At 39.3% G+C, this 25,952-nt stretch overlaps 1 protein-coding gene across 3 annotated transcripts in view; it reads right to left on the reverse strand.

Moving 5' to 3' along the window:
* The window catches only part of arhgap21a (Rho GTPase activating protein 21a), an 85,703-nt gene that overhangs the window by 22,392 nt on the left and 37,359 nt on the right, over positions 1-25,952 (reverse strand). Inside the window, exons 1-7 of one of the 3 annotated variants that reach the window (XM_087789426.1) lie at positions 23,065-23,624; positions 18,647-18,835; positions 15,348-15,369; positions 4,698-4,790; positions 3,794-3,872; positions 2,649-2,703; positions 1,243-1,266 (exon numbers count right to left, since the gene is read on the reverse strand). In XM_087789426.1, coding sequence (XP_087645552.1) covers positions 1,243-1,266; positions 2,649-2,703; positions 3,794-3,872; positions 4,698-4,790; positions 15,348-15,369; positions 18,647-18,835; positions 23,065-23,367 — 765 coding nt within the window. In that variant the 5' untranslated portion in view covers positions 23,368-23,624. Of the gene's footprint in view, positions 1-1,242; positions 1,267-2,648; positions 2,704-3,793; positions 3,873-4,697; positions 4,791-15,347; positions 15,370-18,646; positions 18,836-23,064; positions 23,625-25,952 lie in introns of those variants that run through there. The other 2 variants (XM_087789428.1, XM_087789427.1) reach the window with 2 other exon arrangements.

The raw sequence follows: 25,952 nt of genomic DNA on the forward strand, positions 1-25,952 counted from the left end.
CTACCTCTATCAACACGGCTCCACCGCAGTCAAACTCCATTTCTGGTTGTTTAACCACTAACTTCTCAGGAGCTTCGTCCACCTCCTGTGAAGGACGGCGCCAGAAATAAATCCCTGCTGCATATTGATCCGGCCACATCGTCTTCCTCATCCCACAGCAGCACTTGGGAAAATGAAAGGGAGAGAGCCTCTGCGCTGGACTTTAATCGATAGCTCTCAACCCCTGGTGTCAGGTTACGATTGTGCAAACAGGCTGCTGAGAGCCGCCCTGTGGAGTCCACCTGGGTGGACCAGGATAAAACTGACCAGGATTGGAAGAGGATCCAGGAACCCTCACAGAGGATGACATCAAGTTTGGAACTACAGTATGAATTTTATGATAATACTTATGATCATAAACGATGGTTGTGTGGTAAATGGAACTCCTCAGGTGTAAAATACTTTTCATGCTCTTAGGCAGAAGCATCTGAATCAATTACCAAAATACAGCCAAGGTCAGGCACTGCCTAATACTAGCGTTGCTGCAGCACATTATGGGATTTGTAGTGCGATTGTGCATTTAAAAAACATTGTCCTGATGTCACTGTTGTTAAATAAGCTGAAGTTTGAGAGAGAAAAAAAACTCATGAAGAGACTGAGTCTGTAAAAAATGTTATAAAAAATAGCAATTTAGAGTTCAGAGTTCCTTAACAGACAGAACCCAATGAGAAATCACAGCTCCAAGAGCATCACAGTGGAATTGGTGTCAGTGTTTCCAGTAGTGTGTTATCTATGATGACTTTGATCATGGACTAGAGATGTGTCCGGGTCGTCCCCAGAATCTATTCTCCATGGAGGCCATAAGCCAATAACTCACCACCATGTGCAAAGGGACCAAAAGCTGTAATATATGTACTTTCACAGGAGTCAGTATATAGGAGATAACAAAGCATTTAAAAAGACTTCCCACTCTGATAAACCTTTCCCTAGCTCTCCTTTTCTTAGACTGTCACAGTTTACAATAAGACAGCCTCTTCCTACGGCCCGTAGACTCAGTGCTAGAAGATGTAAAACATTTGACTGACGTCCTTAAAACAAGCCCACAATTTTACTGACAAGAACACAAATAAGTAATATTGTTTTATTGTTGTTAAAGAGTCAAACAGTAACCTGATGTTTCAGGTATCTGATCTAATAACCTTTATGATAAATCAAACAGGGAAGTGTGAAGAATGAAAGGTTTAAGATAGATTCCCTTCTTACCAGAGCTGTGATATCCCGGGTAAACTGCAGTCCGGATGTTTAAGAGGCAGGGAGAAGCAGAAAAGAAAAGGTGAGTCAGAAACAAGACAGTGTGAAAGATTGGAAGTGTACGATGAAAATAAAAGAGTTGGAAACCATCTGGAGTCAGCTTTTCTATGTTTTCTCTGTCACTCTCACCTGCTGGCTGTTGAACCTTCACCCCCCGCCTCTCCCTGCTCCTCTTGTCTAGCTTCTTCATCCCCCTGAACACCACCCCTCAAGTAAGACTCAACCTCATCTATGTCAGCCTTCTTCCACGTCAGCCTATCAAGGCCCGTCAGCTGACTCCTCCTGAGTCAAGAAACGCGCTCAAGTTTTATCGTGTCGCAGCTTCATCATCCCTCGATAAATCTGAAGAAACGAGCTGACGATATTCAATAGAAAACAAATAATCAGTGTTGTGTTTTTAAACTATTTTTTTAATGTTTGCGATCAAATCTTTCACTGCAACTGTTATTTCTGGAAATGGAGAACTAGTGACGCTTGTCCGAATGAATCCGGTCTGTGTTTAGATGGTCTACTGTAATGGTTTTCTGCTTTGAAGAAACAACCTTTAAGGATTTACTGCCATTTAATGAAAACACAATGGATGGATCCTTAAGGATCATCAGGAGGATCAGGAACTATAAACCCGGAATAACATTTTTAATTCAATTCCAAAATTGGCGACAGTATGAATCTACATAGACGATTAACTGTGCAACAATTTTGTGAGTTTCAGAGAGTGAAGACGCTGAACTGATGAAGCTGACCGTTCAATGAAAGCCTACATAGTGCTAAAAAAGATCAAGGTGAAGCCTAAGAAGGAAAATGTGTTTAATGAGAAGACCAAAACACACATGTAAATAAGTATACAAACTATTATATACTGTATACCTTCCAGGAGGTTTACACATAAAACACCCTCTGTTCAATGGCCTACTTTCTGCTCATGAATGTCTCAGCTGAATTCTGAAGAATTGCAAGTGACACAAAGAAACATTAAGTTGCCAAACAAATCCTTGTGAGTCCTCCGAGAAGTTCCAATTGCCCCACGGCTGGTTTTTGTGGCTTTTGCTGATCCGTGGCCATGCTAACCGGCTATGTTTGGAATCTAGCTGAAATCTGGCTCCAGGAGGAACATTCCAGAAAGTAAACATACAGAGATGTGGCTCGACGCGGTGATGAACATGGAGCTCTCCGGCTTGATTCGGAGATAAAACTTGAATACGTTTCAATATCTGTGCTCTGACAGCTCATGTGTGAAATGACAATCTCTAACTCTGGCTTTCTTGAGCAGAGGCAGTAAACAAACACTTTCTGGACCACTGAAGCATATTCCACTAAATGTTTCAATTCAACATGTATATGTTTGTGAATCAACTCACCAGCTGCAGAATGTCTTCGTCCTTTGGCATCACACAGAGCTCCAGACAAGCGTCGCTGTCGGACGAGAAATGATACACTCATGTAGCAGATGAAAGAATACTAGCCAGCAATACTAGAGAAGTTGATGTAGCAGAAGTCGTAGAAGTGGAATTCATTTTGATTGTGTCAAAGAGGCGGATGTAAATATAGTCACACCTCAGTTGTTGTAGCAGTAAACTAATGCGGTAATATTGGTTATATAGCACTACTGTAGTAGTGGAAGTGGTGTTAATGGTGATCACAGGTTATCGCATTAATAATTAGTTATTCTTAGCAGTAGTTAGAAGTAGTAGTATTATTCATAATCATATTAGCATTAGCAGTAGGAGTAGTATGAGTTGGATTAATAGTACAGATTACTTTATTATAAGATAAAAGTAATAGGGGTCGTAGTAAGTAAGTAAGTAAGTAAGTAAATGTTATTTGTAAAGCACCTTTCTAGACCAGGGTCACAAAGGGTTTTAACAACAAAACAATACAGAGTTAAAATATATACTTTAAAAGGTGACGAGACATTAAACAAACAGAGGAGAAAATCAGATCACTGTTGTAAGGAGTAGCCTGACCATGAATAGCTCTGAAAGTAAGAACCAGAATTTAAAAGTTGATCCTGAAAGAAACTGGCAGCCAATACAGAGTTTTAAGGAAATGATTAATCGGGGAAATGTGAGTTCTTCTACTAGAGCAGGTCAGAACTCTCGCTGCAGAGTTTTGTCTTAACTGCAGGCGAGACAGCTCCTTCTTGTTTAGACATGAAAATAAACTGTTACAATAGTCTGAACAAGAAGACACAAATAACTAAGAATAACTATAAGTAGTAACAGAACCATTAGTATTACCAGTAGTAGTTGTAGCACCAATAGTTCTCGTACCACTGGTAGTACTTTTTAATAGTGGTAGTAGTAATAGTAGGGGTAATGGTAGTAAAGTAATGGTAGTAGTAACACTACTCGTTATAGCAGTACTTGAGCTAGTAGAACTACTAGTAGTGGAATCAGTAGCAAAATAATAAATAGCACTATTGTATTATTTGTTCTGATTTGAAAGTGCCTTCTTAGTTATTAGAGCAAGTATATTTTTGGACGGCAGCTCTGAGAGTTCATACCTGTTCTGGATCAGAGCGATGACCTGAGAGTAGGTCTTCCCGATGATGCTCTCCCCGTTCACCTTCACGATTCGATCCCCTGCAGAGAGTTAATGGCATGTAGTCAATCCCTTACAGACGTTGACACATTAACTCCACTGAGAGCGCCTCACATGCACCACTGGCTGCAAGCTAACGCTCCTGCAAGCTGCCTCACACGAAGAGGGCCTCATGAGTCACAAATCTAGAGGATATAATGGTGGAATAATCAAGTCTGCCGATCAAATATAGTTAATACCCAGATGTAAGGGTCCATGTACCACCAAAAAGATTTATTTACATAATAAACTATGGATTTAGAAAACGAGCATTTCTTTCCGCTGCTAATAATTGATTACATGTTCATGACCATCAGTTCGAGAGACTTCTTGCTTAATTCTTCACACTTTTCACAGATATTCTTTTTAGTTTTACTGAACTTAAAATATTTTGCTTTTTTTTTGTATGCATGCATTTGTATGAAACTGATGGATGACTGAGATGTCAACTGAGAAACATCATCTCCATCTCAATAACAGTTAGTTCCCAGTTATCTTTCACATGATGTTTTCATTTAACACTTACACACATTGGACAAACCTGAATCATTAGCGATCAATTAAACTCTATTTTTTAGTGTGTGAGTGTCAACAACAGCTCTTGAATCTCTCCAACACTTTCAGGAAGTAAATGAATCGCACGTCAACCACATCTGAGGTTCAACTTTTGGTCGTATCACTCCGGGACGTTTCGGGCCAAGAGACCTCAGTGAAGAGGAGAACCAACAGAACAGTGTTGTACTTTCTAACTTGTGTGTTTTGCCTGGCGGGACTCCTGAGACGAGTGGAGATACCGAGAGACCCCGGCCTCAAGTTTGTGTGTGTACCTGTGCAGAGTCCAGCTCCGTGGGCGGGGCCACCTTCTTTCACTTGCTTGACAAATATAGTATCCATGGGCTCCAGACGGTTCCGCTGTTTCCCTGGAAACAAAAGCACACCCAAGCATTAGTCACATGGTACTTTTAAACACTCAATACTTGATCATTATTTCCAATACAAGAACAATTTACATAAAAAGGAGAAAGAAAGAAAACCGACAAATACCGAGACAGAAAAAACAGATTGAGATAAAAAGGTTGGATTAATTAGATACACAGTATTAGAACTAATGATTACAAGTATTAGAAGATGAAAAAAAGGCTAATTTAAAAAAACGACATTAACTAAAATAAAGTAATAACACGCGTGAAAGAATGTGCAAACATAAAAAGTTATGATATATAAAATATGCATGATATAAATAATAAGATTATAAATACTATTCTAAAAAGGAATATACAATCACAGTTTAAGAGAAAAAAAGAGGGGATTGAGAAATCAATTATTGATTATTTTCATCACTTCATTGAGATATCAATAGCCATGTTAAGATTATATTTTTAAATTTATAAATAATAAATAAATATATAAATACGCTAATAAAATATGCACAATGACAATAGGTTTATTAAGAATGCACAAAATAATTATTTTAAATTAATTAGATGTTAAAAAATGTCAAAATATATACATGTATAGGACATAAAAGAAAAGTTACATGGATAATAAACAGCTAATAATAAAAATTTGAAATTACAGACAATAAAACACAAGTGGTAATTTTACATGAAAAAATTTGTCTACTGAGAAGGCAAAATGGACAGATATAAATACTGTCAAAATTAATATTGGAATAAGTGAACAAAATTCAGAAGTATCTGTAAAGGATAGAGAAATGCTGTAGCTGAGCAGAATGTCCACTAGACGGCACTGCAGTACACATAACTCACACGAGGAACATAATTTATATGGTTTATTCCCTTTAAATGTTCATAAAAACCAAACAACTAACAAGGATTTTTAATACACACATATAATCTTTTGATAAAAAAACAACAACATTTAAGTCATGTTAAAAACAAAATGATCCATTAAATAATAGAAAAAATGATGGAAAATTAAAAAAGCAGGAAACTTGAAGAGTCCAGTACGCATTTATAAAGAGAAACGTTTAAATAAACATGATATTGAAAAGTGAAGTATATAAAATGAAATTATTATACAGTATTTTATGTGTTCATTTTGTTGAGAGAATCTACAGTTACTATTAATGGTTCACTCGAGGTCGCATCACTCCTGACGTATTTCTGACAGTTGTGTCGTCTGTTTGGGTTTCAGTCGGGCCATGTTTTGTTTTGTTTATTGGATTTGACTTTGGCACAAACACCTAATCCCGCCCTCCCCCATATTTGGCCGGTGCCGTTATGCAATTTGGATAAGATTAGAGCGAGCGCTGATCCGATGATTGTTTTGTTGCTACAACCCCCAGTCCGGGACGCTGAGCGATCCAGATACCTGGCGGTCTGAGGTACATCTGATGAGTTCAGGTGCACAAGTGCTCACAGATGTCGACCAATACAGCCGGAAACACGTGCAGATTTATGTGTGTATGACTTTTAATCTGAGCTCCAACTCTGGATTCTGGAAGTCTCCCTGCAGCTGGATGAACGGGATTAAGAAGCTTTGGATACAGTTTAATGCTCCCAACTGTCTTAGTAAAGCATTAACCGCTCCGTGGATTTATAGAGTACATCATCACTACTTTAAACTCCACGGTCACAGCTTGTTGAGTGGGACTCGTCCTGGAGTTTTGACAAACAGATTAGAAATATTTGGTCCCAAAAAAAAAAAAATGTGATTGCAACCAATAATTCTAATTTCCTGTAAGGACAGGCCTTTCTTTTACTAGGCTTTTCTAATTCAATTCGTCGAGGCAGCAGCATGAGCCCAAACTTGCCTCGCTATAGAAATGTCCTTCAGTTCTATGGGTAAATAATGAAGGGGATCCAGGACAACCGAGAGACACCATATGTTTAGAATTCACTTGATCTAAAATAGTTCAATTATTACGAAATATCACCCCACATCAAGTGACCAAATAATTTTTAAGAGTTATAAATGACAACCAGAATTAATTATTTCATCATTTGAAATGTTAAAGATGCCATTTTAGGCCGACTTTTGTCTTCCCAGGGACTTCCTCCCACCAGGAACGTGTCCAGGAGACATTCTGACAAGATCATACTAGTAACTTCAACTTGTTTCCATCTATCTGGTACAGCAGCTGTTCCATTCTGAGTTCTTTTTAGATGACTGAGCTCTTACCGAGACCCCCTGGAGTTTTGGTCACTAAAATTCTGACCCTAGCGACGAGAAGTCTACTAGTAAAAGAAGAACTTTAGCTCCTAAGTCTTCAAGATCCACTAAAATAACAGGAACGTAAACCTGAGAGAAAATGATATTTTGTGTACTGATGAACGACTGTGAAATGTAAATGTAAACACATCTACATCACGGATAGTCAGCTTTAAGCATCCTAATCTCGCAGTGGTCAGTGCATATTTGTGGTTTGGCAGCCATCCCCGTCGGCGCAGCTGGACCTGGTTGTGTGGGCCGACTCCCCCTCTTTGTTTTGGGTTAGATAATGTTATTCTACAGAGGTCCAGGCATGCTGCCCGCGCTCCTATTAGCTCTGGAGTTACGTCTTTCCGTCCTCTTTACCGTCAGCGTCGCTCCAGCATGCGCAGGCCCTTTTTTTACAGATATACGAGATTATAAAGATGCTCTGATAAACCAATACGCTACATCAGCATCTTTTATGAGCAGCTTAGCTCTGGAGTCTTCACAGCAAACATTTGTCACATGCACAACAAAGCCATCCACTCCGAGAGGAACTCATCAAGAACCTTTACCTCCATGACTGTGAAACCCCCTGCTGAGAACACCGGACAAGAGCTGTTTGGACCACCTGAGCTGTCTTCTATGTGCAGCAGCAGATCTACTTTTATTTTGGCCATTATCTGTCTAATAAGCCAATGAAACTGCAGGACTAAAAAAGACAGGAGGAGGTCAGAGAAGAAAAAGAACAGAGAACAAAACAAGAAGAAGAACAAGAACATTTAGAAGAGAAAACAAGACAAATGACAACATGGACAAGAACAACAGAAATAAATGCAGGAGGAGAAGGTGAAGAACATGAAGAGATGTCAGTAGGAAAGATAAGAACAAGAACAAGACCGTGAAGAACATGAAGAACTGGCAGGAGTACAGACACAACAATAATGAGAGGAACAATGTGATGAGCCAGAAGATGAGGCAGAAGAAAGGGAATAACAAGAGGAATTAGAAGAAGAACAGGATGAAACAAAATTACAAGAAAGTCAACAAGTAAAAGAATGAAGTTGCAAAAGAACATGAACGAAATGAAAATGAAAAAAAGGGAGACAACACAAAGATTTAAGAATGAAATGGAAAATAAGAATGAGAAAGTGAATGAAAAGAACAAGGAAAAGAGAGACAAAAGACAAAAGAGGAATAAAACAACAAAAAGAATGTTGATGGGTTGATGAAGCCTCATAAAGCAGCTGATGATGTATCATGATACAGTTGGAAAGACCACTAGGTGAAACCCTGAGTGAATTAGTAGATCAGAGCAAGTTTAGAAAGCAGATAGTGCCATCTAGTGGTCTATTCAAATGAAGCCACCGTGGCAGCAACAACCAATCACAATAAAAGAACAATAGTAACGAGAATAATAAAATGGACACCATCCAACCGAACCGACCTCCATGACCATGAATGTCTGATGAAGGCAGCAATTTTCGAGAGAAAGAAAGGTGGTCATAATGTTTCACGAACATTGAATATTTTCTCCACTCAGGTCACATGTTTTGGCAACTTTAATAAAGACAACGTTGCTCAGTGGTCTCCCGGAGAACATGTGAAGCCAGCAGATCAAGACCTGCTGATCGTGGGAGGGCGGCAGAACAACACTCACTTAGCATAAATCCACAAACTCGATCATCCTTCAAAAGCACCGTGTGCTGGAGCTTGCGTCAAATGAGCGCCGAAGTAAAACACTTTTGGTTGAACATGGCAGAAGAAGCGGCTGAGAAAACAGATCCTGTAATTCGGTCTCGGATCTTCTTTTTCCCATGAAAGCCTGGAGACCATCCAAACACCACTTTTCTCTGAGAACCTGAGAAACTCGGGTTGGTCAGACACCTGTAAAGCCCCGTCCTTAGTAGAACAACATACCCTTAAGATTAAGGACGGTGGACCATTGTTCCACAACCGGAAATATTGTTTAAGAACACGATGATTTCGCTGAAACAACATTTGGGCTGCATGCTATCGTTCAGTCAGAAATTGAAACAAACACAAAGGTCAACTTTGGATTAAAGTTTATCAAGAATGACTTCTGCAACTGGCCAAATTGTTTTCCTTTCCAAAAGATCCTTCAGGCATAGCTTCAAAATCGTCTGCCGAAGACAAATCTGACAAGTATGAAGCGATGTGTTTAACAAGAACAAGATGAAGAACAAGATCTGGAGAAAATCAAAAAACACAATAAAATAAAAAGGAAAAGTAAGAATAATAAGATAAGATAGAAAACAACAACAGCAACAGAAGGGGGAATTGTAACAGAAAAAAACAAGAAAAACAAGCAAGAGCTAAAGTGAAGAATGAAAAGAACGAAAATGAGGACTCAAATTAAAGAAGTCAAAGAAGAGCAACATGTACCAACATTGAAAAAAATCAGGCAAAAGAAAACTAACAAGAACAACAAAAGACAAAACGGTGTGATTTTTGAAAAGAGAAGAACAATAACACCAAGAAAACTAACAAAAGGAAAGAACAACAAGAGAACAGAAAGGAAAGAACCAACAAGGGGAGAAAGAAAAGGATGATGATGAGGATAAAAAATGATTAAGAAGGAGAAAACTGAACAAAATAAAAAAGTACAACAAGGACAAGGCAAATATCAAAAAGGAAAAGAAGAGAAATGAGATATTAAAGAAGACTAATAACAGGAGGAGAAATGAAAAGAGTTAAGACAACTTCTTAATTAAGTGTCTTTGTATAAAGAAATGTCTGTTTATTCACATAAAGGGACACCTTAAACAAACCTTTATTCTCCACCATCAATAAATGAATCATCCAATCTTGACAAACCCTCAATCTGATAAAGCAAAAACATAACTAAGGTAAATCCTGATATCACAAGACACTCGATCAAATGTGATCAAACCAGTTCTAACTGAAAGAGAAACAAGGAATACATAAATTGTCCAGTGACCGGTCGGTTCATTCAAACCCCTCACACTTCTTTTACTTGCGAAGTTAGGCAAAGTGGGCTCCTTCTAGCCTTTAGCTCGACAATACTTTCAAGCTAAATGCTATGTTAGCATTAACTCAAAACTATGAGCGAGTTCATGTGCAACAGCCCAGCTATCACCATGGTAACGACACAAACCAAAGAGTATCTCCGGGACTTTAGCATTTTTCTCTAAACCTCAAACATCCATGTGATATCCATACACTACATGTTTTGTGCAACGTCCAGCCGGGGCCAAGATTCCAAACCGGCTGAGATCATGTTCTTGACGCAGACCTACGAATCAGACAAACATCTGTCCGCTCATCAAAATAACGCACAAACATACACAAATGAATTTTTTTTCAAACCACAGGCGGGGATGTTGAAGCACAGAAATTCCCCCTCAGGGGCCACAAGTTTAGCGCTACACTCTCTTTGTTGATTTAGAGTTTTGTTTTCCGACGTTAAAATAAGCTCGACATTCTTTCAAAAAAAGGGGTTTGATTACATCTGGTCGAGAGGAGGTGATTAACATCTGGAAGCAGATGAGGAGACTTTGACCACTTGACATTTAATAGCAGATGATTCAAGAGGCCGAAGCGAGAGATAAAATACTAACCAATTATAAAAGTGAACTACACAACTTTATTGTGGGTAAAGTTTCTATGGAGCCAAATAAACATCATTACTCACCTGTCCAGGTATTTTATGGGCCGCTTATGACTTAGTCTTTAGCGTGTCTTTGGTGTGTCAAGCTTTTAATACGAAGTAGTATGTTGCCAAAGGGCCACACGTGACCCATCGGCTGTATTTATGTGCACGTCGTGAGTGGAGAGAAAAACAAAAAAACTATTGTAGGAATGTTTCTGAAAGCCAACAAACTAACAAACTTAAATAGCTCATATTTTAATTGCAGTTATTTCCTGGCCCTTTTTACCGCTTTAGTGCAATAAAAAGTTTTTTTTTCATGGTTAAGGTACTTAGCTTGGTTATGCTAATGGATACACTGAATAGATACAAGCCGTCTGTTCATTGACGTTGATTTTATCCGTTTTAAATGCATTAGTTCACAACAATTCTCAGGGAATGACTTGTAGCTGAATGTGAAGCGGACAGGGCGACATAAACACGGGTAACCTCGTCATAACATCGAGCCACATCATAGGTTGAATGAATGAACCAGGGAAGCATTTCTGAAGAAGGTCGTGAGGGTCGTTGTCGGGAGAGGGAAGTGGAAACAGGAGAAGAAGCGAGTCAAAGTAGGGGAATGATGCAAAGTGGAATTCTTTGGACACAACTTCATTAAAGAAGGTGGAGTTCTCCAAGAAATCCCACAGGAGAATTACTGGGAATCTTATTTGCTTTTGCTTCTTTCCATCCAAAATCTTCAAGAGAACAAACTGAAGTGAAAAAGCTTTCAGGGAAAAGTCCTCCACGGTGGATGAAAAACAAATATTTGAACAGATGGGGACATTTTTATTTAGATTTTCTCGCTGTGCTGAGGTAACACAGAGCTCTGACAGAGGATTTATACCTCCATAAACAAGAGAGGAGGATGAAACTGGCAGAGAGGAAGACAGAGAGGAGAGGAAGTGAGATAAAGAGGAAGATCTGGGATAAGAGTGGCTTGGTATGTACACAAGCTCTGAAAAAGGAAATAAACAGTTTTGAGACGCACCAGAACTCCCGATTCATCTACGTAGTGTACGTAGGCTGTTTGTGCTTGAACGTCAAGACCACGCCGGTCTGCGGGGGTTTTTTCAGGGGGTTTTGGGGCAGCAACACCCTGCTAGTCAACATGTGGTCAGCACCGGAACTTCACCCAACACCCAGGGCTGCAAATAAACCACAGCCAACAGGAAAACATCACATGTAGAAAGAACCCTGGCTAACCCTTGAAACATCTGACACAGAGGTTCAGCCAGCTATTTTTAAACCTTTTAAATGACAGGCATCAAGGTGAGGGGAAGGCCCCGAATACAAATGTGTTTGTGGCATCCATTGTGTCGTCTCTGGGGCAAGGTGAACGACCTTGAAAGCCTCTCCTGATTAGTGAAGCTTCACACGTCAACAACAAAGAGGGAAAAGGTGAAAGCATGTGCGACCTGACTTGATTCCTCATTAATGCCAGTAAATGTGAACCAGATGTTCAATTTCAGCCCTCAGATATGAGCTGTGGTCGTAAGAGAAATTCCTGTCGTTCCTGAGATCCGCCTCCGCCGCACTAGGACCTGTCTGCATCATCACGGCGATGAGGAGCGAGGACGGATTTATTAGAAGCTGGAGAGGAGCCAAGCAACTTCCTGTGGCAGCACAGAGGGGGGGTGTATGGGGGGGGCAAGTTGGATTTCACCTCCTCTGGGTCATGAATGCATCTGGAGCATTAACAACTCTTTATTTAATGAAAGTGCACACAAATGATTGTGATGTAAGTCACGTCGGGCATGCAGATGAACCCCTGGAGTGCGAGCGAGGGGTTAAACCCGGGAGGGTCGCATGAGGAATGCGAGCCCCGATGAAGGACACTTACAGGAATCTGACGGTTTCCCACAGAGAGATGTTTTTAAAAAGCTCTAAAGGCTCATTTTCAGAGACCCTACACTCAGAACATAAGAATCCTCTGAATCATAGACGGGAGGGTCGAGGTGGAGAAAAACAAATGGAACTTCTCCTCACACCAGTCTTCTTCACCTAAGAGAAATGAACCACCCGTGGGGTCTTACTGGTGTTAAGCGGCATAGATTGGGATTAATATGATACTGATGCCAAACATGTGCTTTTAAAACCGTGTCCAAAACATTACATTTCTGCAATATTTCTAGAAGTACCATTGAAGTGTTTCCATCTTCTGTATTATTTTGAGCCAAATTGTGAATGTGTCTGAGACATTGCCAGTTAAGTTCAGTTGCAGAGGGAGAATGGGTTCTATGGATCACTGGTTCCTATATGACCATTTTTAAATACATGTTTACTAAACTTCAGATAAAGATGTAATCACTAGTGCTCATGGTTGACATCTTCCCTCACTTGAGTGAGTAGACGATGGATTTGAACACATCTTCATTTAACAATTGAATTGTAGAAATAAAAAAGCTTTAATCACAATAGAATATTGACTTCAAGCTTTGTAAACATGTAGTATAATTATCACCGACGAAATTCAATAATAGAAAGGATCAAAGTAATAGAGTCTGCAGAACAAGCCCCGGTATGAACGATAAAGTGAAAAATAAACATGAATCTGCAGGAATCTCACACCAACTAGAGAGTATAAATGTAAATAATTATAATTCTCTGGCTCTTGAATATGTCAACATGTGGCTGCGATCCACATGTAATTGTGCAGTGCTGTTTACTGTCAAACACAACTATGAGGGATCCTCGGCTCACTGAATGTGCAAGTGGTTGTTGTTGTTGCTTCATCACTTCTTTTCCAGATCCAAAATAGTTTCTTATTTGTCTTTGTTTGGTTACCAACACCGTCAACAATGAGTTGAATTTCTCCTTCTCTCCCTCTCTTTCTCCCCTGTCAATTTGAATTAAAAAAAACACCCAGGCCTTCTCAGGACCCTGAGACAGAGCCGTGTTGTTGACCTTCACAGGAAGAATTGAAGGTTGATACACTAGTATTATTTACTGAATAACTTTAGGGAAAACTACATTTTAGTGGCATCTTGCAACTGTTCTACTCTCTTTCAGTTGAATTAATAGAAGGCAAAATATAGCAGACATCTCTGGGACCTTGCAGGATTTTATCCATTCATTTTCTGCGTAGATTAATCCCTTATGAGGGTCAGCTATCCCATTTTCTGTGGGTGAGAGGTAGGGGACACCCTGGAAAGGATGCCAGCCTGTGACAGGGCATACAAAGACGGTCAACTATTCACACACATGCTCATACGTATGGACAATTTCCCCAAGTTCCAAATAAACCTCTGTATGTTTTTGGACTGTGGGAGGAAACTGTGTGAGTAAACTGACAAAACACAAGAATATAAAAACTCTGAACAGAAAGGTAGGCTCCCTCCTGACTTGGAAGTGAACCGGCAACCTTCTTGTTGTTAGGCGATTGCGCCAACCACTGCGCCACTGTGCACCCTTGTGGGGTTTTATTTTTCTTTTATCTGCAAAGGACGTAATGACTGCTGCCATCTAGCGGACCGAAGTTTTATTAAAACACAAAAATGAACAAACAACGTGAATATTTGCATTTTGATAATTAATGAAAAAAATGATAAAGATGATATGAGGATATTTAAGGTACACTTTATTAAGATCGAATCCATAAAATAACTGTGATGAAAATAAAATTTGAGAGAAAAAAAAGGAGTTAAAATTAATTATTTTTATTATCGACAGTAGTGTGAAAAAATATATAATATAGTTGTTAATATAACACCACAAAAGGGCTATGTTGCATTTATAACACTGGCGATGAAAGTTTCTGATCCAGATTTCGATATAGACGTATATTGGTGTAAAGAATTTTTTCTCACTCCCTTGGTAAGGCACATACAATTTGTGTCGATCCACAAAAAAAAGTGTGAAGCACAACGAAGATATGCGTCTAAATAAAGAGGTGATTCACATTTATCTTTGCAAGAGGTGCAAAGACATTTAGAGCACCTCAAATTGTCACCATTTACCAGTAATTCTGGGCTGTAGGGCGATCTAGCAAAATAGGGCCAGAAGTATGGACTTTCAAAAGAACATAGGTCTAAAAAAAATTAGGCCCTTTATTCTAAAACTGAAACACTAGGCAACATCCCTCAGTCGAGACTCTATTTTTCTGACTATATTGTCCTTTCCCACAAAGTGTGTCATTCTCTGCAGAATGAACACAAACAGACAAGATTAAGAAGTATTTAAGAATCCTGATGAAGTGCAGCTGAGCGTCCGCTCGCATTCATGCTGAGCTGCAGACGTGCGCAGATTACTGAGACGCTCAAATGACGAGCCGGATGCTCCCAGGAATGTTAACACTGAGCCAAGGGAGCAGATCCAGATTGTGAAGAGGAAGGTCGCCAGCTTAGAAAATCACGACAAACTTCATCTGCTGCATCAGAAAAAAAAAAGAACCTCCAGGGAAATCTTCAAGAGCCCTAATTGTCTGAACACTATTGAGAAACAGACACATCCACGCCATTTACGTCCATTGACTGCTGCACGCAGTTTTATTAACGGGCTGTCAATCATAATCCAAACACTATTGTCCAGGATTACTGAAGCGGAGAGAAGCAAATGGATTCTGTCACAGTGTTTTAGTCGACATCCCAGAAACACCTGAGGTCCCACATTAAAGTGGGTGAAACAGAAGTAACAATAACTGCTTGCTTACCTCGACTGCTGTTGTCTTCATCCTGCAAAAAAATAGATAAAATCATGTTATTTCTTTTGACAGAATTGAAACAACAAATCTGCACAGCCAGGTGTAAGAAAGGAGGTTAAAACAAATAAATAAATCAACACGCAACAGGAGATTTTCCTGTAAATTAGGATATAATTAACCCTTAATTAAAGATCCCATTGAAGCCATAAGGATTTCATATGCAAATACAAATATTCCTGTCATTCTTGTCAAGTCCTACCACACATTGTACTTATTTGCTAACAGAACTGAATAATAATTATATTAATTATTATAAGTATCCAGGAGTCAAAATTGTGTTATGTAAAATATTTGAAATAAATAATCTAAGTTAAATCTTATTCATATATTTTTTTAAAGTTTTGACAAAAAATATTAAAATATAGTTGTATTTTTTAATTTAAATTAAAAAAAATAATAATAATATTTAAATGTATTATTTAAAACTAAGAATTGTATAACTGTAGTGATAAATAGGTTGAAGAGGTCAATTGTAAAAAAAAATCGTTCCATTGGTACTTAGAACCAAAAAAGTTGCAGTTGAAATGTTTTATTGATTAAATCACTGCAGCCTCATGAGGTCAGAATCTATAAAAATGTACAGAACTTGTGACAGACAAACTCACTTGTTGCTTTTGAAAATAATTACTTGTTCAACTCTTTATTAATAATGTCATTTCTTTTATTCAAAATGAATCAATAGATAATTGAAAAACATACAATAATGAACCTTTAAATTGTATTGACATTTTTTTTAAGAACATATCGTGAATATACAATTTCAGATTAGTTTTGTCATTCATTTCTGTGTAATTCCTTCTTTTGTTTTACAATCAAATTTAGCTCAGATCTGATGCTGTCTTCCACCTGCTGATTCACCTGAATTCAAACACACGTTGTCCTGGGTGGATGAAGACAAAATCCAAACTCCCTCAACTCTTGGTGAGACTGATGCACGTGTTCTCAGGCGCCCCTGCCCCCTTAAACAACCCCAACTGGACTTAGTCCCGATCAACAAACCCTCAAACTGAAAGTAATTATGGCATTATTACGGGATTTCTTGACCCTCGAGAGTGTGCCCGAAGGTTTTGACTTGAAATCTGACCTCCTCAACGAGGATGAGGATTTGAAAAAGTCCCAGAAAACGGTCTTAGTGGAGGAAGAGACGTCCTGCCAAAGAGCGCGGTGCCACTAATATTCCCGCCAAAGCTGTAAAGCAAAACTAACTTTTTAGAAAATCCATGCGTGCGGGGCAGAGAGGTCGTCAAAATACACTTGAGAGAAAGGAAACACGGCCCGTCGGGATTTATCTCTTATAAAAACTCATAGACGGCGACACGCGATAAGCTGAGATAGAAGAAAGCTGCCGCCATGTTTACCTCCAGCTTCACTCGGTTATCTCGGCTCCATTAGCGAGGAGGACTGTGAAGTCTAATCAAAGGCCAGATTAGGGGGGATGTTATCGCGGGGGGACGCTGGCTCGCAACTCAAGTGGGATGTGCTGCGTGTGAATCCTAACACCAGCGTCAAGATGATGTAAAGGTCGACGGATGGAGCACGTTATATAATAAGACTGTTGACTGACGAAGTGGAAGAGGCTCAATATGATGATGGTAGAACTACACAATAGAACCAGAATAAGCTTGAGTTGTCATTTAATGGTCAATTATTGAATTATTATAATTATATAAATTTTATGAAAGACCCACTATAATCAGAAAATAACTGTGGACCAAACATGTCAAAATAATGTGAAGGGATTTCTTGAAAAAAGTACATTTTCCATTTTTATAGGTTAAAAAAGTAGAAAATACTGTTACATTAATTCACGTATATTATTAGGACAAAGTGCCTCAAGTGCTACACTTTGATCAGGTTTGCTATATTATTATATTATATTATATTATTATTTAAACTGCCTGTTTAGTCGAGTATTTCAAAGAAAATTCAAAGTAAATTCATCATTCCTGTTCTTATTTCTGAATTAACATGAGTCATAAGGGGAATAAGTCTGTATCACGGTTTCCTGTATTTTTTTTGGATTGGTTAAATGATTGAATTTGACTTTGCTATTTGTCACCAATATTTTTGCAACTGTGAACTACTCCAAGGGCAGCATGTGATCTGAAGGGCAAGGGTACACACTTCTGAAATAAATGAATTATATTTTATTGTGGATTTTAAATGATACTCCTCCAATACACCAACCACATTATTATATTATTATTATTATAGGAAAATGTTGTCGGAACATGATCTGGAGCTTGTAATCCATGCGTTTGTTTCTTCTCGTCTGGACTATTGTAACAGTTTGTTTTCATGTCTTAACAAGAAGGAGCTGTCTCGTCTGCAATTGATTCAGAACTCTGCAGCGAGAATTCTGACCCGCTCTAGTAGAAGAACTCACATTTCTCCGATCCTTAAAACTCTTCACTGGCTTCCAGTTTCTTTCAGGATCAACTTTAAAATTCTTGTTCTTACTTTCAGAGCTATTCATGGTCAGGCTCCTCCTTACATCACTGATCTGATCCAGCCTTACACCCCAGCTCGGGCTCTGAGGTCTGTGGATCAGAATCTACTGATGGTTCCACGCACACGGCTCAGGACCAGAGGAGAGAAATCTTTTCAGGCTGTTGCTCCTAAGCTTTGGAACGATCTTCCTCTCTCTTTGCGCTTGATGGATCTACTGACTCCTTTAAGAAACACCTTAAGACGTTTCTATTTGTTCAGGCTTTTCCTTGAATTTCTCAAACTCCTGTGTTGTTCTCAGTATTATCTTGATCTTTAAAGTATGTACTTTTTTGAGTATTGTTTTGATTGTCTAAGCGCTTTGTGACCCTGGTCTCGAAAAGCGCTATATAAATAAATATTACTTACTTACTATTATTGATTCTTCAATAATTACCAATGGGGCAACAATAAAGAAACAAAATCCAACATAACATAATGCTTATTTATTGTTTTTTTTAATACTCCTTTGTGTTTTGTGGGCAACCCCCGCAGACTTAGCCTATTCTAGCTCCAAGAGTTCAGTGAAGTGTATCATCCGTCATTTTATCAAGCCAATAAGTCATGCTCTATAATCCTTTGCAACGAACAGCTTAAGTATCTGAGGTGGTTGGAGCCAAAATCTACTGCTGCAGATAACCATTGCTTTATTTAATGTTTCACAACATGCCCCTATTTTTAATCTTGTCCTTAAAATGGACGTAAAGAAAATTAAAATGAGGTCTCCTAAACACAATCAAAGAAACACCTTCTCCTCCCACCTTCAGAGAGTTGTTCACGGCCGACTCGGGCGGATAGACGATGAAGTGGCGCAGCGTGAATCCGAAGCCTTGCGACGTTCGCCGCAGGTTGAGCGTCTTCGGGCCCGGCCAGGAGAAAGGCTCCTCCTCCACGCCGGGGGACGTCGTGGCTGACGCTTCACTCTGATCACGGACATCTTTCTGCTTGGCCTGAAACGAACAAGGACGAGAATGTCAACTCCCAGATGTCAAGAGCAAAATTCACCAAAAAAGCCATCTTGGTGCTTTGAGGTCAGAGATTAAGTTATAAACAGTGAAACAGTGAATGTCACCAAGAAATTGTATTTTTTGCAGAATCAATCTTGTGACACCAATAATCCTCAAATTATTTTGTTTATTTGAAACATGAATAATAAATTCAACAAGGACAAAGCAAGTTAAGAAAGTAACACGTAAAAATTTCACTGACATGTTATCACTATAGAATTTCACGAAAACCTTCCTTTTTTTTCCCCTATTAAGACTTTTTTCCATTTCAACGCAAACAGCCATAACTCAAAACATAACTAAATATGTGATGTACTTTTAGAAGATGCTTCTATCCATAACTACTCAGCAAATATCATCAGCAAACAAAAGTTCCAACCTCAGGTTAGCTAGGCAATACAGTAGTGGAAGAAACCGTGTGTCAGGGATGAATGAATGAAGTATGAACAAGAGTTTCCTTTAAAATATCAAAAGTACAATCAAAAATAGATGATAATGTTATACTAGATGACTGACAGGTAACCCTTACAATGACATGCAGGGCAGTTACTGTATATATTCATAATTACTATCCCTTTCTCTGAAGTAACTGTGCAAACTAGATCCTGGAGGTCCTAAAATTAAGTAAGGTCGGGGACAACAGAGAAACAATTTCCAAGCACAGGATCAGGAAATCTGCCGCCTTCATCATCACTGACGCCACGTCACGCGACAGCACATGTGGCTCCAGTTACAGAACATTTGGTGGCTTGCGAAGGCGATTTGGCGAGTTTGCATGACGACTGGCTCATCTTTCACATTCCAACTGTGACTGACACACACACACACACACACACACGACTACATTCTATTATTTCTGAAAAGCTCTGGCTCTTTCGCTGTGTAACCGAGACATGTGTGGAGCGTCCAGACCAGAACCGGCAATGTTTACGTTGACTGACTCGGTAACTACGGGTGAGTCAGTCCAGACTGAAGTCATGAGGAGGGAAAAACAGCACGTGCGGCAGGCGTAGAAGTGATGACGTCTCTCACCCAGCAGGGAGGCCGTCGTTCAAACATTCAAACTTCCCATTCACTTTCTTAACCGAGGAGGGTCTTGAGAAGGGATGGGTAACGTTATTCCAGTCCTGGGGAATGTATGCACAGCCATCATGAGTGTGATCATGAGGAAATGTGTGACAGCCTCAAGTTTTACCTTCAAATATTTCAAAAGTCTTTCTGTTAACATAAATATTTGTTGTACTTGTTTAGTTTGTATTCATTTTAATCCAACATCTCTTTGTTTTGAGTCGGTTTTCTCATGTCGTCCCATAGAAAAATGTGTTTATTAAGTGTTAAATGTGTAAACTGTAGCGTTTGTTTAAATATGTATATCATATTATTTACAATGTAATGTAAGTAAGTAAGTAAGTAATATTTATTTATATAGCGCTTTTCGAGACCAGGGTCACAAAGCGCTTAAACAATCAAAACAATACTCAAAAAAGTACATACTTTAAAGATCAAGATAATACTGAGAACAAGACAGGAGTTCCAGAAAATCAAGGAAAAGCCTGAACAAATAAAAACGTCTTAAGATGTTTCTTAAAGGAGTCAGTAGATCCATCAAGCGCAAAGAGAGAGGAAGATCGTTAATGGTAACTCTTCTATTACATGAGGTTTTTTTTACAATCATATGGAAGCTTTTTCTCCAAAACTGTCATTTTTCAGACTTTACGGCTTTTATTTAGCCATCTCTGGGACTTCCTGTCGCAGAATGGCACCAGTAAACATGCAGACCTTAAACATGCCATCCTGACTATACACACTGTATGATTCACACAATATAGCCCCAGAATAACCAGGTGTGTCAAGCACCACCATAGGAAGACCAGCAGAGACTCTTGTCTGAGCGCAGATGTTCCCACACCTACCCAAACACTTGGAATCCAAAAGTAACAACATGACATTTCTGGCGGGCGGAGCGACTGCAGAGGTCTTCTGAGACAGAAGGGTGTGGGGTCTGAAGCTGTGACAGCCACTCGCAGATGATTGGAGCAGGAAGTGTGTCATACTGTAACGGTCAGGAGGAGGTGACGCACAGCGCTTCAGCTGCAGTTTGAGAATAAATGTTTAATGATGGTTGCGTAATAGCCTAGTGGGTTTCACTGAACACACAGGCTGGATACATACATGCACATTCCCTCACGCATGTTCAGTGAGAGTACACCAAATATATATTTTATATTTGCGACTTAATAATCATAAACAAAGAATAAAGAGCAAAGAGCCTATGGGATATATTTACACGCTGTCTTTTTTTTTTTCATATGTTCTATCCACAACTTTTAGCTCGTAGTAAGGGCAGTGAAACCAACAAAAAAAGTATTAAAAGATTTGAACGGAAAAATTCTAGACTATATAGTAAAAAAGAATGTACAAAATACCGGAACATTGCCATGAGATTTAAAATACAATCTTAACATTATAATTTGATAACATTCTGGGTCATATTTATTGTTTTATGTCAAAATTCTCAATATAAATATAAAATGTGTGAATGTTTAATTTAACACATTTTTTAAACCAAATTTCGCCTGAGAAAGCTGTGCACTAAGATCGCCAATGTTAAAATTCTTCCTAGACAGAAAACGATTTGAGTGGTTAACTATTATTTAAAATAATAAATAAATCAAAAAAAACAATTCAATTCAATTTCATTTAAAGTGTCAAATCATAAAAGAGTTATCTCAAGACACTTAACATTTATATGAGAGTGATCGCAATGAGCGATTTTGGCTAAGACAGTTAAAGATTCTTCCATTTAACAGGCAGAAACCTCAAGCAGAACCAAACTTTCTTCTGTTGCGATAGGCTGCAAAACAGTTATGTTGGTTGGGTTGATAAAAAAAAGAATTAAATCAAGTTTGAGAGCTAACAAAACAAATGAGTTTTAGTCCCTGACAGATCTGAATGTCGCATTTTTTTTTTTACAAAACAAAGCAGCTTTGTGTTTACAAGTCTCACTTAAGATCTTGTGAACAAACAAACATCCCTCAGAAATTACACATCAATAGAAACATTCATTAAGGTGATGCTCAAAAACATCATTCTGAGATAGGGATCTTAGAGATAAGATTGATTTAGTTAAAAATAAATTGTGTATTGAATGTGTTTCTATGGCAACAAAACTCAGACTTTGACTGAAAGTGTTTTTAAGTTCTCTTAATGAATAGTAGCCACAAACGCATCTATTAACCAGATTTTATATTTGTCTGTGTTTTTCATTGAGTAACAAACACGGAAGGTTGTTTAAGACAAGCCTTCAAGATATTCATATTAACAACGTATTACCATTAATATACATTTTTAAAATGCTTTCTAGATGTTGTGCATTTTCAAGAGTAATACAATATTTAAAGACTAATAAGAGCAGAGTAGTACAATTGAAAGTGTACAACATTGATAACTCTCATCTTACACAGCCCCCTCCACTACAGAACAACGTGAGGGATACACAAATGTATGCATGCAATCTGTTCATGAGAACATTAAGTGAGCACTAAGGGTCTGATTTGTGTTGCCATATGTTCCAGAAGCAGTGGAGATAAAGCATTTGCATGATAAACTCTACTTCATTATGTAAAAGAGAGGGGCTCTGAATTCAAATGCCATTACTTGTGTACTAAGTGGATACTGGGGGTACTGAGTCAGAGTATTCATCTCGCTTATTCCTTCCAAATTTCTTACACTTTCTTAAAACCACATTAGTCAAACGTGTTTGCTTTACAAACATAATTCCCATTAACCCCACTTTACATAAACAACTGCCAGTTTTAGAAGATCTCCTGAAGTTATCAGACACATGACAGACCTTGTGCACAGAGCAGGAAGAAAAACAAGACAATAGCAGTAGTGCACGGAGCATCCTGTCATCCTTAAACACCTATCGCACATGAAATCTGAAACCCTACCAGACCCTGCAGGAGATATTGGTCAGTGAAGCAGGACAGCCTTTCTGCTGAAGATGACGTACACAAATTCCTTGGGCACACACCAAAGTGTAGCACCCCAAACCTCTCCTCCCATTTGACATGCTTCCTAAATGCCTTCCCAGATTCTGTTTTGTTTCTTCTTTCACGCTTTTTCCTACTGCCTCTACACAGTTGAGTAACCCGAGTAACAATCCTTACCTTAGAACGGACACAGTTCTTTCTGGAAGCTTCCCGCAGTCGAGCCCAGGTGACACTGCGGTTCGGCTTGGTGATTCCCAGTTCCACTTCACCCCAGTAGGCTTTGGCCAAAAGTTGAAACCAAAGACAATACGGCTCCGACAGGCATCCGTCTACGCCGGCCAGCCGAGCCCAGGGACAACTCCCAGTGGATGGCGATGTGGAGAAGGAGCAGCATCCTTCAGAAGCCCGATCAACATCAGCGCAATCCTTCAGCGTTGCTGCCTTACTGCCTGGGGGAAGCCCATTCCTCTGGGCCAGCATGGCATTGCCAAGGTTGGGATACTCCAACAAAGTTAATAAGGAAGAATTCACTTCTTCTGACAAGTCTATTCCGAGCCCATTTCCCTCTCTTCGCCTTTCTGCTCTAGTCTCAGCTCTGACAAAACAGGGCTGTACCTCTGGGCGTCCCACAGACACATGATGTTTCCACTCAGCTGAGAGTAGAGTGCACTGCGGAGAACTCGCGCCGGCTGACGCACCCACCCACTCGCCACACTAAACTCTCTAAAGTATGCACACACACATGAGTGTTTTCCTTCCCCTCCATCTCTGCACTAACTGTTAAAAAGCATCTGACACACTCCCCAACGCTGACTCACATGTCAAACCCCGATCAATAAATAATGAGAAGAAAAGAGGGTTCATGATTCTACCCTCCGGTTGCATAAAGTGTGATTTTACATAACCGAAAATGATTGGCTCCAAACAGTTGATCAGACTTCCTGGCAACTTCTCGCTTGGGTGGCAAGAGTTGGAATCATGGTGATTTACTTTCAACAAATTATTTTTCCAAACAATGGGAGTGCTATCATGAGAACATGAATCCTTTCATAACAAACTAATCCAATTTCTCCGAGAAGGTCTGACTGTATGACGCAACTCACATTCTTGTTCCTGGTTTCAGGCTGTCAGTGACGGTCATGGTGCATGAAAAGTGCCTAAAAAGGTGGAAAAACAGAAAGACTGCATGCCAGAAGACAGCATGGTGGAGATGGAAAGACTGAAACAAAAAGTACTAAGGAAATCCCCATCAGTGCCAAACACTGTTCATGTTATGGGATAACAGTGGCTATCACAGTTCAGGTCATTTCCACTTATCCATGGTCCAGTTGTAAAGGAAAGAGGCCCAGACTTCCCTCTCCTCAGAAACATCTTCCAGCTCAAAAACACAGGTGGCTTTTCACACTACGGCCGAGGTCCTTTCCACCATCTGCTGTGCCATTTCACTCCTCTGCCCTAGCAGCTGTGTCCAACTTTCCAGTACTCAATCAGACCAGCGAGGGGCGGTATGTCCAGAACTTATGCCTGTGAGCCCCTTAAATCTACAAAGAAGATCCTATCTCATCAGTAAGTAGTAACAACCGCCTCCATTTTTTGGCGAAATTAAGACATCCGCATTAGTTAGGTTAAGAGAGAGTAAATCTGCAAGTCTCACTTTACATTAAAGTAATTTATACCATTTATGTCCACTTTTAAATTGCATCTGACCTGCACAAGGCCACAATATTCTTATTTAAGTCTACGACCAAGACTTGGTCAGCGTTTTTTATTTAGGGACCACTGATTTCCAGACTGGGTTTTGGTTAAAAAGACTCGTGTCTCTGTCTGAAAACAACAGTGGAACAAATCACATCATATTTGAGTTCCATGCTGTCAGACGCTAAAAACTGATCAGGCAGAGACAGCAGTTGTTTGAAATGGCCAATCAGAAAGCTTGACATGGAAACTTTGGATAACTCATCCCAATAAAAAGAATAGTGGAAGGTTCCAAAGATTCCAAAATATTGAGTTTTTAGGTGGACCCTATAATTCAGTGTCTGTTGGCTCTCCTCCAACTTAGCCACGGCATGTCTGTCAACAAACGTTGTGGTATGCGAGGTCACTTCAGTTGATACTGCCCAGTAGTTGCTGGAATATCGGTCTATTTTCATTGTGTGAAATATTTGCTATTTGAGACGCGACAGCCACCAGCAAAACAACATCAGGAACGCAGTCAAGAAATGTTCTCTTTGCATTTTGGTTATGACTTATGAGCGTCTGGCTACCACATTCACTTCGCTCAATATAGCATGTGGTCTTCGGTAAGGGAGGAAAATAGCAGAAATAACAAGCGCCACACTGATTCTGGATGCCTGCAAAGCCAAAACAAGGTTCAGGTCATACTGAAAAAGCAGGGTTAGTATTGTTAGATGATAGAGCTAACAGTTAGTTGTGTTCTCATTGTGATGACTTAACAACACCTTTCATTTAAAAAAAATACTTGACATCATCTTCAATAACTCACATAAATCTAAAACACATGACAAGAACTCAGATGTCAAGGGAGGAAACTGGAATGGAAATTCAATTGGCAGCCAAATACAAAAAAGTTTGACATGCCACCCAGAAATATTGTGTTGTTGTCAAGGCAAGAAACCCCACCACAACAATGGATTGTTGCCACGGTAATGGCTGCAGGCGCCCGTCATGTTTGTATGTGGACATCGTATATGTCAACACCGAGTTTCGATGCATCAAATGATGCGAGATGTCGGTAAATTAAATACCGGTCCTGCTATTACATTATTTACAAATGTTTGTTTGGTGGTTTTTCCCAAAAACAACATACTGTAACTCTCCAGACCAATACCTAAGATAACTGACAATGACAACAATGCCATTTGACAGAGAGAGTGGCGAATATCTCTTTTATGAATCTTCAGTAAGAAAAAACAGATTGCAGGTCCATGTACAGTACATGCTGATCCAAAGTCTAGTCAACGTAACTCTTCTCATTAAGCCTTAGTGCAACTTGTTAGCAATGACACTAGGGCGGCACAATATTGGAAATAAGTGCAATATTCGAT

The sequence above is a fragment of the Callionymus lyra genome, chromosome 4 (genome assembly GCF_982586985.1).
Source record: "Callionymus lyra chromosome 4, fCalLyr1.hap1.1, whole genome shotgun sequence".
NCBI classification, from domain to species: domain Eukaryota; kingdom Metazoa; phylum Chordata; class Actinopteri; order Syngnathiformes; family Callionymidae; genus Callionymus; species Callionymus lyra.